Source organism: Callithrix jacchus, chromosome 15, assembly GCF_049354715.1.
Source record: "Callithrix jacchus isolate 240 chromosome 15, calJac240_pri, whole genome shotgun sequence".
Taxonomy (NCBI): Eukaryota; Metazoa; Chordata; class Mammalia; order Primates; family Cebidae; genus Callithrix; species Callithrix jacchus.
Window position 1 is genome coordinate 83,597,515 of NC_133516.1, and position 19,466 is coordinate 83,616,980.

The following is a 19,466-nucleotide window of genomic DNA, read 5'->3' on the forward strand; positions in this document are numbered from 1 at the left end:
TATCTCAGAACTTTTAGAATGAATGTATTCAAGTAAACTTGATGATAACCATCTTTAAAGGATGTACAATTTTGTCACTATATCATGGGAAATACCTAACCAAGAAAAATAACTGTTCTGCATTCTGGGAAAAAACGGTTAAGTCTAAGGCAGCTTATTTCAAACTAGGATTAAGTGGGGACAGAGAAGATTTAAGGGTCCAGAATTGAGCTTCATAGCACTCCAACCTTCAGATTTGGGAAAAGGGTGACAACCCAGCAGAGGGGACTAAGCGGGAGTGGCCAGTGAGACAAATGCTGAAGAGATGTCCAAGGAGATAAGGAGAGAAGCTTGGCTACTGGATTTGGCAGGATGGAGGTAATTGGTAGTTATGAGCAGGGTTGTTTTTATTGAGCGGTGCTGCCAGAGGCTAACTGTGGTGGAATAAAGCAGATGAGAGGGATGAAAATGGAGACCACAAGTGTAGGAGTCTCTTCTGAGATTTGCTGTGAAATAAAACAAAACAGTAGCAGAACAGAATAGTGGGTGAATGTTGGACAAGGGAGTCATTTTATAAGATGGACAATTTAAGGTGTCCATGTAGGCTGATGTAAGGGAGAAACAGACCATTGAGGCAAAGGAGACATAATGCAGAACAGAAGCAAAGGAGCTGGACATAGGACAGCCCGTGTGTCATAACAAGAGAGAAAGCAACGTGCACAGATGTAGATCAATGTAGATTTGGTGGTAGAAAGATGAGGTGGTTCTTGTCTAATTGCTTCTATATTCTTAATAACATATGAGGTCAGATCATCAACTGAGAAGGAGAGTGAGGAGAGATGTGGCAGGCATGAAGGAAGGGAAGAACATGTGAATAGTGACAAGAGAGTTTTCTGAGAAAATAACTAGGAAATATTGTGTGCCTATTTGAGCTCTGTGGTCACAAATTTAAATTGAAATTATTTTGGTTGTGTGACTTTTCTCAGCAATGTTTAGCTCTTAGAGTATAAATGAAAAGTGAGCAAAAAGGTGTATTCTGCAGTGGGTTTGGTTAGGAAAGAGTGACCAACAGAGATGGGTAAGGAAGGAATGGCCATGGGGCTGGACCTAAATATGGGTTAGGCAAAGAGGAGAGAGAAAACATGAAAGGGGTGATAGAAAGTTAAAAAGTGGAAAAGTTAAAAAGTTAATTGGAGGTCCTAATGGGGTAAAATTATTAGAATTGAGATACTAGAATTGATGAAAGAAATGATAGAAATTACTGTTCAGAGAGTGGAATGTTCTTAGTGGCACAGTCATGGGTGATGGCATGCTGGCTACAGTCATGGAAGCGGTTGGAGGTGGGTGGAAGACAAAACCTCCACCTTGGGTAGGAGAATTGTGAGGCCAGATGTGGCTGAGTCATCCATGTGGCTGCTGAAGTCTCTAGGTAGGATATCAGGAGTATGACTGAAGAGGTCGAAAGTGAGTGAGATATTGAAATCCCTAATGAAGGCAGGAAAACAATTCGGGGTAGGGAGGCTGGTTAGTAATGACAAGGAAGGATAAGGAGTGATGTACATTAAGGAAGCAAATCTTACGGCTGCCAAGGGGAGCAAGAAGGACACCTAGCCAATTTCCAGTCCTATGGTACATGGATATGGGAGGAAAATGAAGGGCAGGCAGTATTCCTAGAAGATAGCCAAGTTTCCAATGAAGCAAGAAACAGGGAGTAAAGAGAGAGTTCGTAGAAGGAATGGAGGCTATAATGGAGTTTGCTGATGACTCTAAGAAGTTGATGGTGGGGTGGGGAGTGGGAGCAGGGGCCAGTGAGAAAGCTGGGTCAGATTGGTAGTTATGTAGAAGATAACAATTTGTGTACAGAGGGCAATGTGGGGGCAATGATGGATATTCTGGAAGACTTGGATTTTTGATGGCATTTGAGATAAACATGGACGTAAATTATGATTGCCAGTTGGAGAAAATTGGGTGTTCAAATCAAGTCACAGTGCCTGGTGTTTGGCAAGATCTAGCTCACAGGAGTTGTGAAGAGGTATCAAAAAGGTAAACAGGCAGTAATTACCACTCGAGTTCACTGTGGGGCAGGGAAAATATTTTTCTTTTAATGTAAATGATACCTGAGTTCTAAGGCGCAGAGCATATGATTAATCTAAATTTCTTGACAAAATCATCCCAACAAATGTAAGCGAATCATCATGGCTTGAAATAAAATATAGGGTCCCACTGAGTCATGAGTATGACACCCACTCCCACCAGTAAATTAAAGTGTCATCTCCCCAAGACTGCAGGTCTTACCTGGAGCATGAACCTGTCCCAGGTTTTGGTGACTCCCTTGTTTTTCCACTGGTCATCATTGTTTGGAGGGCTGTTGTTTTGATACCTCTCTAGCATCTGCTTCAGGAAGAGGTTGGGTATGAACTATGGTAGGAAGAAGCCACACAAGAGGGAGAGTTTGCACACCAGTTCCCAAGAAGAGGAAAATACTTTTGTCTTTCTGTTCCTGGGGACACTGAAATTCTCTCCTGGAGCAAAACTGTACTCAGAGGCATGAAGTACAGCTGGCTAAGGTTGGCATAAGTCCCCATGCAGGCAAGAGACTCCCATCTTAAAAGAAATCAGTATGAGGCTAGGGGAACAGATATTGTTGGGTGGCTTAGGCTAGGGAAACCGAATGGGAGAGAAAGATGTAAAATTGAGAGCAAGTCTTAGCTGAGCTGGAATAGAGATCCTCCCATTGGAAGGCCTATGGCCATGGCAGAGTGGTGAAACCCACAGGGGATTATAAACCTGGGCCCTGGGAGTCAGGCTATCTGGGTTCAAAATTCTTGCTCTTTCAGTTGCCAGCTATCTAACTTCAGACAAGTCACTTTACTTTCTGTTTCATATTTTTCCTTTGTAGAATGACAAGAGTGATGATGCCTATTTCATAGATTTATGAGGATTAAGTAAAATTATATATGTATTATTACTGTGCATATTGGCTTGCCTGGCATGTAGTAAGGGGTTAGTTAATACATGTCGGTTATTATAATAACAATAATTCATGTTAGCGTTTTGCTTTTTGAGGTTGTACTTACAAAGTCTCGTTGTGTTGCTGCTGTGATACAAGATGCCACTTCAAAGGCATATACTATAAACATCAGAATGAAATACTAGAAGGGAAACAAATGAGATAAAAGAATTACATTTACCCCCCAAAGAGTGACTTGCCCAAGTAATTATGATTTTTCAGCAAATTCATCTAAGTATAATCATCTAATCATTCATGTAGTTATTCAACAAACCCTCATTGATCAGTGGCTTGGATTGGGGCTTGGTGCTAGTCAGGCTCAATTCTCTCCTTTTCTCCAGAGAACAAATAGCCACTGAATAAAGAGTTTCCTCAGTCCAGTATCCGGAGTTTCTATTTTAACTGGGAAAAACAAGTATAAGAGAACAAACTGTTGTGTATGTGTGCATACATGCACATGTGAATATGTGCATACATGCATGTGCCTGCTCAGTGCCTGACAAGAGAGTCAGTGAGTCACATACAATATAAGGCCTCATAAATCCCCTTTAATTTTGGAATTTTGGAGACATTTTCTTTCCAATTTGCTGAAAATTCAGAATCACAGAATTTAGAAAAAGATGAACTGGATCATGTTGAACATCTAGGGCCCTTCCTAACAAGCCTCCAACCTCATCAGAGAGGAGCAGGCAGCCTCCAGGTGCACCGTGATTTCCTGGTGTTCTCCTTTCACATGCACACACACTTGAAGTACATTGGCTCGGATGAATGAAATGGCACTTGATGTGTGTGGTAGTGGTGTTGTGTGTACATGCGCGTGGGCATATGGGTGCATGTGCACGTGATGCCTCCACATGACACTGCCCCTATTTCTGGCTGGAAAATATCTGAACAGCAAATGACCTCTGAATCTGGGATTGGGACTGTTTGCAAGAGTTCCATCTTTGCCTTCCTCAGCCTTGCACACACTCTTGGGATATGGGGCACTGTGGTCAGTGTCAGCAGGGCAGGCAAGGAAAACTGTCCTCCTTTTTGGGTACGGGAGGCTTTCCAAGCACGACCCTCTGCCGCCCTCACCACCCAGACCAGAATAAAGCTCTAGCTGCAGAGTCAACAGCAGGAGCACCTTCAGAGGCCTCAGAACATTTTTTCCTGTATTAGCTGCTGCCTTGTTCCTTGGCAGTAGCTTTGCTGGCTCCTCATAAAGACATTCCAGAAAGGAGGCACACAGTGAGGTGTTGCCTCCTTTAGCCCCTTTGCCTCTCCAACTCAGTTTTCCTGGCTGTCAGGCACGCACATGGCTGGCCCAAAGGGAGGCTGGAATGCAAGTGAATTGGTCTTTAGGAACACCTGTTTTTCCTCTCCCTTTTTCCTGTATTCCTTTCCCCACCCACCAAAAATGGGTACCTTTGCCCTGGAACTAACTTGCACTAAGGAACCAGAGAATGCAAATGTCCTGTATTCCCTTGGTACTAGGACAACAGTTAGTTTAAAAGAAGAGTCAACTAACAAGCCCCTTACATTGCTAGACTCATTCTAAAAAGAGGGTACTGAGGTCCTGCAGCATTAGAATAAAAGGGTTATTTCAGGGGTGGGGGATTGGGGGTGTATTCCATCATGGTGTGAAACTGCTGCCCTGAGTATGGAGGCAGAGAGTAGGGGTCCAGGCCTAACACTGAGGTTTCTCAGCTCTGCTGCCTGCAAATTTGCTTTCATCTGCAAAGGCAGGGCATGGTCTTGCTGTCTGTGGTTTGGGGCAGAAGCCTCTCCATGGTGCACAGAGTTAAAGCCCCCACAGGCAGGTATGAGCTGAAGGTTAGCAGCTCATGTGCTTATCAAGGTTTTCTGGGGTCCCTGAAAAGCACGTTGGATGATAATGTGGGGAGTGTAGGCCGTGATACACAATCATCAGCCTTGAGCTCAAAAATCTTTGAAAGCTTATACTTTCTTTTAAAAATATATGCATATTTTGTATTTTATATCCTAATATGTGAATGTCTAATTAATATCAAAATGTTTTAAACAACTTATTGTCAGGAGAAAAAAATCTAATGAATGAATTCTCTCTGTGTCTCTCCTTTGGCCTATATAGCTCCTAGCTGTACCTATTGGGTGCATGTAGACACCAGCTGTAGAGGCACAGTATGGAAAATACTCATCAGGTCACCCCCAGGTGTCTCCCTTTTGGCTTCTCTGTACTGGAGTCTCCTGAACTTGCAACAGTGGAGGGCATCTTTGCCTCCACGTGGACAATTTCACTGCAGGGAAAATCTTCCCCCACTCACCTGGTACTTCCTGCTCTCCCACAGAAAGCCAAAGCATTGCTCAGTGAAGAGGAAAGAGTCCATTAAAACAGGCTCAGGGAGACAACTGCAGAGAATTTTGAGGTCTTACCGCCAGAAGAATTTTCCTGCTGGACTTCATGATGCCTACAATGCCTAGAATGGACAGGCAGAAGAGGCAGATGCCCACAAATATGCCAATCCAGGCAGCCCCATAGATGTCATCGTTGTCGGTGGCTTCAAGCAATGGGTAGAGGCTTTGTTGGTCAGATACAAAGAAGATGCACTCTGCGGTCAGGGCAATGCCACAACACTGGGGGCAAATGAAGGGTGGGATCCATCAGGAGTGCAGCTTTGGGAAAGGGGGTGGCGGGGAAGGTTAAGGCAGACTGGTTCCCTTTCCTGCACAGGTTTTATGCAACTAATCTAAACTCCCCATTGCCAGGAAAGGAAACAGCTACTTCCATCTTGGTAAACTGGTGGCATACATTCCTTCACATATTAGTCTGTCTATTTAGTAACAGACCCACATAATTTCAGAACATCCACAATGTTCTTGGGGCATGAATCACTCAAACAATGCCTTCTCATGTGAGGATGACCTCCCCCAGCCCCCACATCATGGCCCACATTTCTGAGTTGTGGTATTGGAGCTGGTCCTGGTCATATTTATCACTGACAGCTGGGAGGAACCTTGCAGCTTATCTTTGCCAGCACCCACAATTTATAGATGAGGAATCTCGGCCTTGAAAGGTGATGGCCAGAGTCATATGGGGAGTCAGAGGGAGAGCTGGGCCACAGCTCTTGACTCCAAAACAAGTGTTCTCCCGTGTCACCAGGCCCACACAGTGTGGCCTCTGTATTATTCTTACACCCTGGTACAAGCCTCTGTATGAGGAGAACAAGATGATGCAAACATCTGCCTCCAACAACCTTACAGCAGAGTCCTGTGGAAATCAAACCAAGGCGATATAGAAAAGAAACACTGAAGTGTGTACATAGAGTGTTTAGACGCTGACTATGGTTGACATGACTCCATTTAGATACTTATATTTTAAAGTTGGGAGGGAAATGCCTATCTTTTCAACCATGATCTTTTGAAATATAGTTACATTCTAGCTAGCATATTTACTAACACATTTCTTAAAGCAAAAATACAGGAAACCAGTAATTATAGCATTATTTTCCTTTAAACTCTTTTGTTTAATCTAGAGTTATGATTACAAGAAGAGCAGAATTTCCTGAAAAATAATCATGACTTACACCAATAATCACATTTCCAAAAATCAGCAGGCCCTGGAAGCAACGAACAGTGGAGTCGTCTTTGGCCATCTTCAGGATTTCCCACCAGCTGAAGGCACAGTTGAAAGCATTACCAAATAACTGCTATAGTCTCCGTAACGTGACTAAACCAAGCCATTGCGTATTGCCTCCTTGTTCCCAAAGCAGCCAACCCGAAGCCATATAATCTTTTAGCAATGAAGAACATTTGATTATTGAGCTTAGTAATCATATAACTTTCATAAAGAAGGAAAAATATATAAGCTTCCAGGGCCTAGTTACTGCCTTTCAGGAGTTCTTTTCAGGCAAGGAGTGGGTAGAATGCATCCTTTTGGGTGGTGGACTGAGCCCCGCAAGGTGGAGGGCACAAAGAGCAGAGCTGAGGTGGTGACTGGGCAGGGCCAAAGCACACTAGGGTTCCAGGTGTAGCCCGCATTCCCCTTGGCCATGGCAAACAGAAACCCAAAGGGTAAACTCATGGCCAGAGTTAGCGGTTGGTTCCCATGTGGACTGTAGGATGCTGTTCAAAACTATTATTTTCTGAAAAAAATTTTTATTTTTGAGACTGAGTTTCACTCTTGTTGCTCAAGACAGAGTGCAAGGTGTGATCTTGGCTCCCTGCAACCTCTGCCTCCCAGGCTCAAGTGATTCTCCTGCCTCAGCCCCTTGAGTAGCTGGGATTACAGGCACGTGCCACCACGCCCCACTAGTTTTTTGTATTTTTGGTAGAAACAGCGTTTCGCCATGTTACCCAGGCTGGTCTCCAACTCCTGACCTCAGATGATCCGCCTGCCTTGGCCTCCCAAAGTGCTGTGATTACAGGCGTGAGCCACTGTGCCCAGCCTATTCCTATTTTCTGAATATTTTATTACCTCCAAAGAAATAGTTGGCAAATGAAAGAGTGCCCTGTTGTATATGAGGGGAAGTGAAGAGAAAACAGGGACTAGCATTTACTTCCTTCTACCAGGTGTGTGCCATTCTACCAGGTGCTTTGCCTGCATGCATCTAATTCTCATAACCCAATTAGGTAGAAGAAAGGTGAGGGGACTCCGTTTTGCAGCTGAGGAAACTAAAGCTTAAATTGGTAAATTAAGTTCCCTGGGGTCACACAACCAGTACGTGGTGGAGCTAGGCTAGCAACTTTGGTGTGTGTGACTCCATAGTCCCTGAGCTTCCCCACAGCCCGGATTGACTCCCAGAAACTATTTATAACACAGCTGAACATGGGTTTTTCACCTCCCTGAGGATTTTCTGGAAGGAACACAAAGGTAAGAGTGTGGGTCAGTCATTTGGGCTTCTGCACGTGAAGCACCTCGAGAAAAGCCATTTATATCTCTCAACACTTAATTAATCAATTAATACATTCCTGCTGTAAATAAAAACGTATTAAATGGTTCAATATGTGTTTTGAGGCATACGAAGATATGGAAGGGAGATTATTGTAGTCTAGCGTTTTTTGTGTTAGTAGAGAAACTAAGATGCGTTCCCACATAAATACTACATGTAACAAGACTAAATATTGTGGGAGTCCTGAGGTGGGAAGACGTAAGCCTTGTGGGACGTGTATGGTTTGGTAAATAGAGTAGAGGAGGATATGTGTGGGAGTGAGGTGGGGGCGGCTGACATTCCAGGTGAAGAGAAAGGGAAAGTTAGGGAGTAGAGACAGAAGAGCAAGGTGCCCATGAGATAGCAAACCAGCCAATTTGGCCAAAGTCCTAGTTTTGTAGGGTAGCAATGGGTGGCAAACCTATTTGTCTTAAGCCTTGCTAAATTTTAGCCTTGTTGTTACACTGTAAGTATTAGCAACCTTTCAAGTAAGTTTAGACATCTCTAAATTTTTTCCCTTTTCTGTTTACCTGGGTAGCCGTGACAATTTGAGTTAAAATTTATGAGCATTTTTGGCTGAATTTGGCACACAGTGGATACTCTATCCATGTTTGCTGAAGAAATGGAAGAATCTGGGCCATTGTTACAAGATCTCTGTGTAGTTTCTGCTTAGAAATGCCATTCATTTCTTTCTGCTTAGAAATTTCGTTCATTCTTTCCAGTTATTGCTGCAGGTTAGACCGCACAAACTCCCCCAAGGGGGAGCCTTACTCACGTGGCTGCTTGAGTCACACTGTAAAGTTCATTGCTGGTATGTACAGACATTATTCCTGACCAGTTAGGTTAGTATCTAAACTAGGGAGAAAAGTAAATAGACTGTGAAAGATAGAAGTTCAGGTAACAGAAGCATGGAGAGGAAAGGGCAGAAATCAGTAGAGACCAAATTCAGCACCAATATCAACTGGTACTATGTACCGTGTGAAAGAAGACAATTTCTTCTTTCAAGGGGTTTAAAGTGCGATTATAGCACGGATTCAAAGCAAAAATGACCATGCACATAAAGGGGAAAAGGAGGGCTGTGGAGAAGGACAGAGCACTGAGGGGCTTTATTGGTCCAGAAAGGAGCTGCAGGGGCCCTGATCAAGGGAGGTGGCCTGGGTGACCCAATTATGCCCCATGCCATACACTTTTCCAGAGATGACTCTGCCACACAGAGTTTAGACAAAGGGGAAAGAGCAAATGAATATTCCGTGGGAGAATTGCAGGAGTCAGAATTAGGGTGGAAAATGCAGATAACAGTGGGAGAAAAGGAAAGGAGGTAGAAACTTCTCTGAGCAAAGAGAAAAGCATAAATTGAAGAAACATCTACAAGGACATGATGGAAAATGCCAGGGAGGCATCCCAGCTCTGGGTGGCTTTCTGGAAGGTGGGGATATATCAGTGGGCAAGATATTCTGAATTTGCTGGCACTAAAACGTTCTCCTTTTTCACTATGCATTCTCTTCTCCCTTAAAGCCTTTGGCATCAATGGCACATGATAATTTAGCTACTCCTGTCTTCCAGGATAAGGAAACAGTGATGAAAACTGCCATTTATTGGGCACTTACAATGCTCTCGGCACTGTTAGGCATTTGATGCTCATCTTCTCCACAGACCTGAGAGACGGGTGTTACAGTTCCGCATTTCCTACTGCTGCTGTAACAAATTTCCATGAACTTTGTGGTTTAAAACAACAGAAATGTATCTTACAGTTCTGGAGGGCAGAAGTCTAAAACGAGTCTCATGGGGCTAAAATCAGGACTGTGTTTCTTCCGAAGGGTCTGGGGGAGATCTGTTTTCTTGCCATTGTTTGTATAAAGAAAAGGGGCTGGATGCAGTGGTTCACACCTGTGATCCTAGCCCTTTGGGAGGCTGAGGCGGGTGGATCACTTGAGGTCAGGAGTTGATACCAGCCTGGCCAGCATAGTGAAACCTTGTCTCTACTAAAAATATGAAAATTAGCCAGGCATGGTGGCAGGCACCTGTAATCTCAGCTGCTTGGGAGGCTGAAGTAGGAGAATCGTCTGAACCCAAGAGGCAGAGGTTGCAGTGAGCTGTGATTGGGCCACTGTACCCCAGCCTAGGTGACAGCAAAAACTCTTCTCAAAAAAAAGGGAAGCTTGGAGAGATTAATTTGCCCAAGGCCACATTGCTAAAAAGTGCAGAAGCTGAGACTGAAACACAAGTCTGCCTGGCCCCAGATTGTTTACTAAACACTCTACAGTTTATAAAGTCCTGGTACATAGCAAATGTTTTCAGTAGAAATAGAAACACCTGGAGTAGAGAGAACAGCTACATTTCCCTGCTCAGGAGACTCTTTGCAAAGGTCAGAAACACTAGGCCTTCACTCACATCTCCAGCTTCTTGTCTCTTTAGCCCCTTGACAGGACACTCATATTTGCATGTTTTCCCCAAACCCAGTGCTGCACCCACATGCTTTTCCAGAAAACCTGTTTAGATGTATCAAAAATCTGCAGCTCTCCCACCCACCTCTAAGACCAGAATTCTTAGAAGTAAAAGGTGCAACATGCAAGTCAATGAGAGGTTAGCATTTCATAGCTTCTACTTGGCCACTTGTATTTTAGATAAGGTTGGTGTCTAGAGGACCTAAAACATTTGCTGCATCCCCCCAATGGCCACAAATGTCAAGAGGGAGCCAAGTGCAAGCTTCCAGAGGCTCACAGCATAGTCTAATGTCTGTAGTATAATGGTAACCACATGTGACTTGGCATCAGAATGCCAGAGTTCAAGTCTCAGCCTCGTGCTGTCATTATCATTACTGTGTAAAGTTGGACAATGTTCTCCTTAGTGTCTACTTCCTCATTTATCAAGTAAGTGAACTATAACTTGTTTGATGGGGTCTCTGTGATCACTAAATGAGATAAAAGATGCCAAAGTAATAGGTAAGCACTAAGATTGTTCACATATACAAGAAACTCAATTATAAGCACAGGATATTTAGGAAGGGCAGGGTATTGGGTTATGATTTTGTTTTATGTATCAGTGACCCCAGGGGCATAGAAGGGAGCTTTTAACAGCCAAGGGCTTAGATTGAGGAGAAGCAGCCTTGTTCCTGCTTCCCTCTGTTCACTGCATAAGGGCTGCTCTGCTGGAGGGACCTGGAGGCCTTACATGAAGATACCCATTTGTACTTATTTATATTTTCCATAAAAGAATTCATGAGAGAAAAGGAAAAACACTTCCTAGTTGTGCTTGGGTGCGGCCAGAGTCAGGTACCAAGCGGCACATCCACATGGGAGGGGTCCCCCTTGCATGCCATTAGCATTCTTGAGCAGTTAACACTCGCCATCGGGCCTCATCCCTCTGGCTTTGGCCAGCTCTGAGGCCTCTGCCCTAGACTGTGAAGTGATACAGAGATGGCCCCTGAGGTTGTCGTTGTGCTGGTACCACTTAGAGAGGATTCTGCTCTGCTGCGCGTTTGCATTATTTCCTCCCATTACCAACCTGTGAAGGGCATCCTGCACTTTACTGCAAGAGTCTCTAAAATAGGAGGAGGCCTTTGGGACCCTGTTTTATTTGTCTTTCTAGGTCCAAAGTGGCATAGTACCTAGTGGCATAGTAGGTGCACTCAATTATTTTGCTAAATAAAAGGACAAAGTAAAGAAATAAATGTTTATCTGAATAAATGAGTGTGCAAATTAACGATTTGCTTAAAGCTTTGTAGAAGAGCAGGTTAGAGAATATGGTGAAGTGGAATGAAAATGGGCTTTGGATAGACCTGGGTTTGAATCTTAGCTCTACCACGTACTAGTTTTGTGACCCCAGGAAGTCACTTCATCTTGTTGAGCTTTGTCTGCAAATGAGTATAGGGAATACCTAACTTCAAGGGTTACTATGAAAATTAAATGAGAATATATGGTGAAGTTTTAATACAATATTAGTTACCCAATACTAATTTTGTTTATTTGTCTCAGAAAGCAGACAGACTAGAGCTAAGAGCCCAGTGGTTGGTGAAGGCACCTAAAACCAGTGTTTTGTTTTATTTTGGTACAGAACAACATTTTCAAAGGAAATAGGGAAATAGGATTTTAATAGGGAACTCTAATATATGAAATCAGATCCGAATGGTACTTCTCTGGCTGAAACAAGAGTAGGAATCCTGGGCTCACAGAGTATCTTCTCACCAGCTCTAAGCCTCTTAAACACATGGCTAACCCCACAGTGACTGGAAACTACTATTCTAGAACTAAGGGAAAAGAAAGAAATAGGCAAGTTACTGAGCTCAAAAGGCAGTTAACCAAGAAGTCAGAGGACACTCAAGAGTGAAGCTGAACTCTGGTCACAACATGTAAGTTGATGTTACAAAGTCTGTGTCAAAGATACAGACTGCCCCGCCCTCCCCCACTCCCATTCAATGTAAAACTTCTAGAAAAGTCCTGGAAATTGAGATAATGAGTTTACTTTCATAATACATTAGCTGGATGGATCTTTTTTATTTTTATTTTATTTTATTTTTTTTTTGAGACGGAGTTTCGCTCTTGTTACCCAGGCTGGAGTGCAATGGCACAATCTCGGCTCACCGCTACCTCCGCCTCCTGGGTTCAGGCAATTCTCCCGCCCCAGCCTCCCGAGTAGCTGGGATTACAGGCACACGCCACTATGCCTAGCTAATTTTTTGTATTTTTAGTAGAGACGGGGTTTCACCATGTTGACCAGGATGGTCTGGATCTGTTGACTTCGTGATCCACCCGCCTCGGCCTCCCAAAGTGCTGGGATTACAGGCTTGAGCCACCGTGCCCAGCCCTGCTGGATGGATCTTTAGGAAGAGCTGCATTCCTGGTACACTTAGAGGAAAGGTGATATAATTTCTACAAAAGAAAAAGACCAGGCCTGGCAGATATATGTTCTTTGAAGACTAATAAATGCCTGTGCATAGGGGTAGACTAATGCACTTTTGTAGGTTAAAAAAGAAAAGCGTTGACAAAGTTCCATGCTGATGGATATTTTTTAAAAAAGACATTATGAATTAATTGACCTTTCCAGAAAGGACAGGCACAGAGAAAGAGCAAAAGGGAAGGAAAATGGTGACTCCTCTGCATGCAGAATAGAAACTGTGGTGTTCTCTAGGGCCTGGTGGTACTTTTGCCTGCGTTAATAACTTCTTGAGTTTTGTCTCTGCCTGCCTGATAAAGAAATATTGTAATGATCACCTTGTGCTGGTTAATTTGGTGTGTCAACTTGGCTGGGAGAGGTGTTCAGTTGTTTGGACAGATATCAGTGTAGATATTGCTGTGGAGATATTCTTTAGATGTGATTAATATTTAAATCAGTAGACTGAGTAAAGAAGATTACCCTTCATAACGTGGCTGGCTTCCTCCTATCAGCTGAAAAGCTTAAGAGAGATGAAGCTTCCTGAAGAGGTAACATTTCTGCCCTAAGATGACTGTAACATAGAAGCTCTGTCTGGATTTTCAGTATGTAGATTTTAGATTTAAGACTGTAACATTAACTCTTCCCCAAATGTTAGGTTGCCTATCTGCTGTATAGATTTTGGACTTGTCAGCCCCAACAATCACATAGGCTAATTCCTTACAATTAATCTCTCTGTCTCTCTCTCTCTCTCTCTCTCTCTCTCTCTCTCTCTCTCTCTCTCTCTCTCTCTCTCTCTCTCTCAGCAGGGTATTGGTCTGTCAGCCAGGTAGTACAGTGGTACAATCATAGCACTCTGCAGCCTTGACTTTCTAGGCTCAAGTGATTCTCCTGCTTCAACCTCCCAAGTAGCTAGGACCACAGGTGCATGCCAGAATATCTGCCTAATTTTTAAATTTTTGTAGAGAAGGAGTTTCATCATGTTGCCCAGGCTGGTCTTGAACCCCTGTCCTCAAGTCTTGGCCTTCCAAAGTGTTGGGATTATAAGTGTGAACCACCATACCTTGCTTCTTTGTCTCTTTATGTATCTCCTTTTGGTTCTATTTCCATGAGAACCCTGAGTAACACACCATCCAATTGGGATTGATGTATATTTTTGATAGAAGAGCCTATGATCATTTTCTGGTGTCTCCTGATACCATTTTACAAATTCCCACTGCCGGCCCCTAACTTCTGGATCCGATGAATTAAACATTTTCTGTTTCTATTCCACACAGTGCTTCCATGGTGACCTTTCTAAAGCAGAGGTTCTCAAATGATCCTCTAAAGCACAGATCAGATGTTCCATTTACTGGGACATGTTTTGATGCCAATATTAAACTATTCCAGTCAGTTCCTGATTTGAGGAAAAATTATGATCAAAATTTGTCATTTTAAATATTTTCCTCTCATACATTTTTCTTAAATCATGATGCTACTACCATCTGTCTATGCTGGAATCTAGTTTTTGGTATGAATTTAGGCCAAAATGATCTACTTACTTATTTTAAATTTAGTAGACCAATTTTTTTCTGGTATTCCACAAAGATAAACATGGCTTCCAAGTGCCAGCCACTTAGCCAATCTTGAGATCCACTGTCCTAAAACACAGCTCTGAATTTATATCTCCCCCACTGCTTAAAACCCTTCAAAGGTTCCCTGTAGCCTCAATTTAAAGGAAAGCCCTAGGTCGTTCCCTCTGTACTCACAAGCCCAGCCACCAGCTCCTTCTTGCTTCCTATTGTCAGGTGCATCACTTGTCTACCCTTTCTCTGTTGCTGACCAATTTCTTTCAATCCAGATCTGCTTCTGTTCCATTCTGACAGACCAGTCTGTAGTATTTGGCCAGACCCAACTATATCTTATTCTCCTTTCAGCCAGTGGAAGAGTGGTTGGACCACCTAAGAGATGAAATACAAACTTCTCAGCTTGTATTCAAGGCAATACCCATCCAGGTTCCAAACCGCCTGCCTGCCATTTTCCACTGCCCCCGTGGTGTCCTGGTCATGCCATCATGCTGTGCTTAGTGTCTCCCTGTCTTTGGAATCCCTTCTCTCATTTCTGCCTATTGAACTCTTTACCACGGTGGATATGTGTGTATGGCTTTTCTTCCCTGCTAGCCTCTGCCACAGCAATATAGCCTGGTATGTTGTTACTTCTTTCCTTCACCCAAGTTTGTTTAATAAGATATTCTGAACCCCCCCAAAAAATGTATTGCTGTGCATCAAAAAAGCCAATTTGACCAAGAATTGCATTAAAAAGCAGAATTAGAAACTTTTAAATTAATTGATGGGTGTCACAACTAGAAGACAATGACTACACTTTTAGTAGTTTTTGTCTTAAAACATGTAATTTGGGAGAAATTAAAGCGTCGTTTATCCTAGGACAGTTATTGGCCAGGTGCCTGTTCATGGCATGATATATCAGTTCTGGGTGGAAACTTGGAGGCTTTGTACAGGTGACGAATTTAAGCCTCATAGAGAGGAAGTGACTTGTTCATGATTGTGATGTGTTATTAAAAGAGTGAAGATTCAAGTCCAGGTTTCCTAACTCTTAACCCAGCCTTGTATTGGGTTTGTGACTAATCATTATTCTTTTTAAGGTAGGGAGATGCACTTCTATTTATGTCTCTTTAAATTAAGAGAAACTCTTGACCTCTCACCCGTGAGCCTACCCATGAGGCTCACTACAAGGTAAGCCAGAAAGGGAGCCACATAAGTGAAGCTGGCAGGGAAAAAGCCTTCTATCCTCTCCCTTCATTCAACAGCTTCCTCACTGTTCACCCTAACTTCTGAATGCTACAATTTGACGAGCACTCCTTTGTTCCAGATTAAAATGCAAATTCATATAAAAGAGCCACATCAAGTCTTATGAGCCATCCATGTCCATGGCTCATTTATCAGCTTCCTTCTCTTACTGAATTTTCAAAGGGCAAGAGAAGACACCATGAGAAGGAAAGAGACACAAGGAGAGGGTAGAGCCTAAAATGACAAACCTTCTAACTTATGATTTGGGGGTTGGATTCTGTCTCTGTGGCTAGATGACTTCTGATGATGTGATGTATCTTCCTTCCTGTCTTCTCTTTTAGCCCACAGTATGCAGAAGCTGTTTTAAATATGTGGTCTTCTGAACCATCCCCATGTTATTCTAAAGCAATGCCTCCCTCACATATATTGGATTTCTTGTCTGGCAGGGATGGAAAGGAAACAAATGGGATGAGATAAATTTTACAAGTAGAAAATGGTGGAAGGCAGAGGGCAGGGCAGCAACTGCCTGCATTAGAGATGGAACGCCCCAGACTGAAAGTACGCAACTCACCTCAAAATATTTTCCACGAAAAGGAATAGCCCCTGTGCTCCCGCCTGTGGGAAAACTGCCCTGTGACCTAATACAATGATGATTTATTAAAATTGCTCAACACCCTGGGAGTTCCTTTGCTTTACAGATTTTTTGAAGGTTAGAATTATATTTCCTGTTTTTCTTTCTTGTGCTTTCAATCAGTTTGTTTTCTTATAAAAAAGTAATCATATCCATAGAGTTGATGTTTCCAGACACATTGAATAGGTCCAAAAACAATTGCTCACTAAACAAAACAATTTGGAAAGCAGAAGAAAAAGAAGTGAGACTCACCCAGTAAGCATGAGATCATTTTTTCAAGTTCATTGCCTCTTTTCCTCACCCAAGTTTGTTGCACCAGAGAACACACAAACCACACCTCAAATGCTAGTTCAAGCTAGAGAAATTTGTATTAACAAAGAAAAAAAAAAAGGAAAAATAGGAGAGGAAGGAATGAAGAAACACAATGTGCTACTGCCTTAGCCCTGACCCTGAAACTCAGGACAAGAACACACACTTGCTTGACTCAGAGTAAAGATGGGTGTGGAGACTGTAGGTCAAACGATTGCTAGTCTGCTTCAGCTTAAGGTAGGATGAGTCCCTGGAAATAACAAAAAGGGGAGCTTTCTCCCAGGTCCATCACTCATGGCTCACAGTGCCCATAAGATTTTCTTGCTTTAAAGCTCCAAACTTGTGTTGACTAATACGGTACTTATTAGCTGCATGGAGTTATTTAAAGTCAAATGAATTCAATTCAATGAAAGTAAAAATTAGTTCCTCAGTTGCTCCAACCACATCTCAAGCACTCCCTATATACATGTGGTCAGTGTCTATTGTCTAGAACATTTCCCTCATCACAGAGAGTTCTACTGGACAGCACTGCTCTTGATTCCTAGTGCTCCCAGTATGATGGGAGTCATCCACCCATTGGAAATCAGGGACTAGCTGTAAGCAATGGCTCAGGAGCACTCAGTTGCATGAGGGCCTCAGGTGTGGGCAATGCCAGAGGGATGCCCAGCTCCAGGGCAGAAGTACCATAGAGAATCCTTGGGGGGGTATGATGACAGTACCCCCTCGCCCATGTGGTCTCTGTCCCGGTTGGCGAATGGTGGCCCATCAAGTTTGTGGGCAGCCTGCATGGCTATGAGGCCCAAATTCCAGAGCATATTTCAGGGCTGACTGGTGTTTACTCTGGTAAAGAATGTAAGCCGAAGTCAAAAAGAAGTTCTGAGATTTCTTTTCCCCCTGATTAAATGATATCTAAGGTCACCTTTGGACCTAAAAGTTATGATTCTTCCCAGCAGTTAAAAAAATAGGTGAGTTGGTTTTAAAGACCATTTTATAGCAGAAAGCAAAACAATCTGTTGGAGCAGGAAGCAAAGTAAGAAATTTTTCTCCTCACTCAGATAGTTACTAAAAAGAAAACCTGCTTCTTCCTAAGGTCTGAAAACGATGTAACCTAAATTTTATTTATACTCAAAATACTTTAAGTATTTGCCTGTGTTAGAGATGGAAAGCCCCAGACTGAAAGTATGCAAGTCACCTCAAAATATTTTCCCTGAAAAGGAATAGCCCCTGTGCACCCCGCTCTGTGGGTGAATATACTCTATGTACATATAGTTACATATACTATGTCTATAAAACCTAAGTGAGTTCTTTCCTGTTGTGCTTAGCAAGTCAGGGAAGAAATGGTCAAGAAACATTGTCCTTCATTAGAAGAAGACATTCAAGTAAACAAAATTTCTTTAAAAATTTATTTTATATTTTAGAGACAGGATCTCACTATGTTGCCCAGCCTGGATTAGAACTCCTGATCCTGTGGCCTCAGCTTCCCAAATAGCTGGGACTACAGGCATGTGCCAATGTGACTAGATATAAATTCTTAAATGTCTTAAAAGTCTTTAAAACTAGTTAGAAGTGGGGTTTTAGGTTTATAAACAAGTGCAAACATAAAATAATACTAGCATTATTTGAAACTTAAGTTTATATTTTGTATGAAAATGTCATTAGAACAAAAAACATCTTTATGTCCTGCAGATCCTGGTGGAGCAAAGAATTGGTAAAGAGTAAAAACAAATTATGTAAAAATTACATTGTGTAGATAAAGCTACTTTGTTGACTTACTTCAACTGACACATTTATTAAGCAGAAGTGTTTGCAGAGAATACCGTGAGTAAATTGCCTCACACATTTCACTGCCAGTTGGCAGAACCAAATGATTTCTGACAAGAAGACCAGGAAACTTTCTCTCTGCTAGTCTGAACAGATTATTAAGAAAGAACACGCGCTACTTCGTTAAATTTTATATCGCTTTTCTGACTCCACAAGAAAATTGGGGGTCTACAAAAGTGTCTGTCTATGTGTGATTTAATCAGGAGACACAGGGTTTCTCAGGGTGCCTGGATTTTCTTCTTGGTGTTTCTGTGAGGACATCTAAGGTTGAAAGGATGGCTGCATACTATCTCCAGAAGTTTAATGAGAACGAGACTTCTATCAAAGGTTTTAAGAAAGAGTTTCGAACGTTCAAAGTAAAAGAGAACAGGACAGTTACAATACCCTAAATTAGAAAGAAAAAAAATGACAGACTCTATGAATCGAGAATCTAACTTCTTCCCCTTTCCCTCCTAGACAGCTAGCTTCCCTCCCAGGAGGGCAACCCAGCTCTCAAGTCCAGGGACTTCCCTGCAGTGGGAAAGCAGTTTACTCACAGTGCCTCCTCTTTCTGTGCACACGGTGCGACCCACTTCGCAGTCTGCACCAGCCCCAGGTGCTTTTCTGACCCCTTGCAATGCTTTCAATCTCCAGGACCAGGGAATGTTGGTCTGTGATTGGCAGGAGGCACCTAACGTGGGCTGTGCTTGCCGCTGCCTGCCCTGCCTCGCGGAGGCGGGGGAGTAACCGGAGGCTGTCAGTAGATTTCTGCTGCTTTGGAATGTGTGACTCTGACAGATGGAAGCACCTTCACAGACTCACTCATAGCTTTCCTGGATCCCTCCTAGTTCTGGACTTTATTGGAATACAAACTCAGGGCTTTGGTTTTGATTTGATTTGATTTGTTTTTATTAGTGTAATTTGATCCTTACTTCTGCTTTTGTGTGTTGAAGGCTTGTTAGTCCTGACCGCTCACAGCAATGCTGATACCTTCTTACCAGTGTAGGGCCATGTCCCATTTTAGTTTCTATAACTTGCCTATGCCAAATTCATAGAGATAGTAATTGCCCAAGTAATGCTCATGCTGTAGGTGACCCAAAGACTGATTAGGAGCAAGAGATATGGAAAGAAACCGATTGGGAAAAATTCAGGCAAAGAGAGAGGGCTCAAGTAATTATCTAATGTCCAATTCC

The 19,466-nt window shown here is 42.8% G+C and overlaps 2 protein-coding genes across 5 annotated transcripts in view; one reads left to right on the forward strand and one right to left on the reverse strand.

Moving 5' to 3' along the window:
- The window catches only part of UPK1B (uroplakin 1B), a 28,956-nt gene extending 10,065 nt beyond the window's left edge, over positions 1-18,891 (reverse strand). The window contains exons 1-5 of one of the 2 annotated variants that reach the window (XM_008982400.5): positions 18,831-18,891; positions 6,535-6,622; positions 5,384-5,584; positions 3,057-3,131; positions 2,275-2,397 (exon numbers count right to left, since the gene is read on the reverse strand). In XM_008982400.5, coding sequence (XP_008980648.2) covers positions 2,275-2,397; positions 3,057-3,131; positions 5,384-5,584; positions 6,535-6,603 — 468 coding nt within the window. In that variant the 5' untranslated portion in view covers positions 6,604-6,622; positions 18,831-18,891. The remainder of the gene's footprint in view (positions 1-2,274; positions 2,398-3,056; positions 3,132-5,383; positions 5,585-6,534; positions 6,623-18,830) is intronic. The other variant, XM_035274127.3, reaches the window with a different exon arrangement.
- B4GALT4 (beta-1,4-galactosyltransferase 4) overlaps positions 1-19,466 on the forward strand; it is a 118,185-nt gene that overhangs the window by 45,290 nt on the left and 53,429 nt on the right. The gene's annotated exons all lie outside the window — the stretch shown is intronic.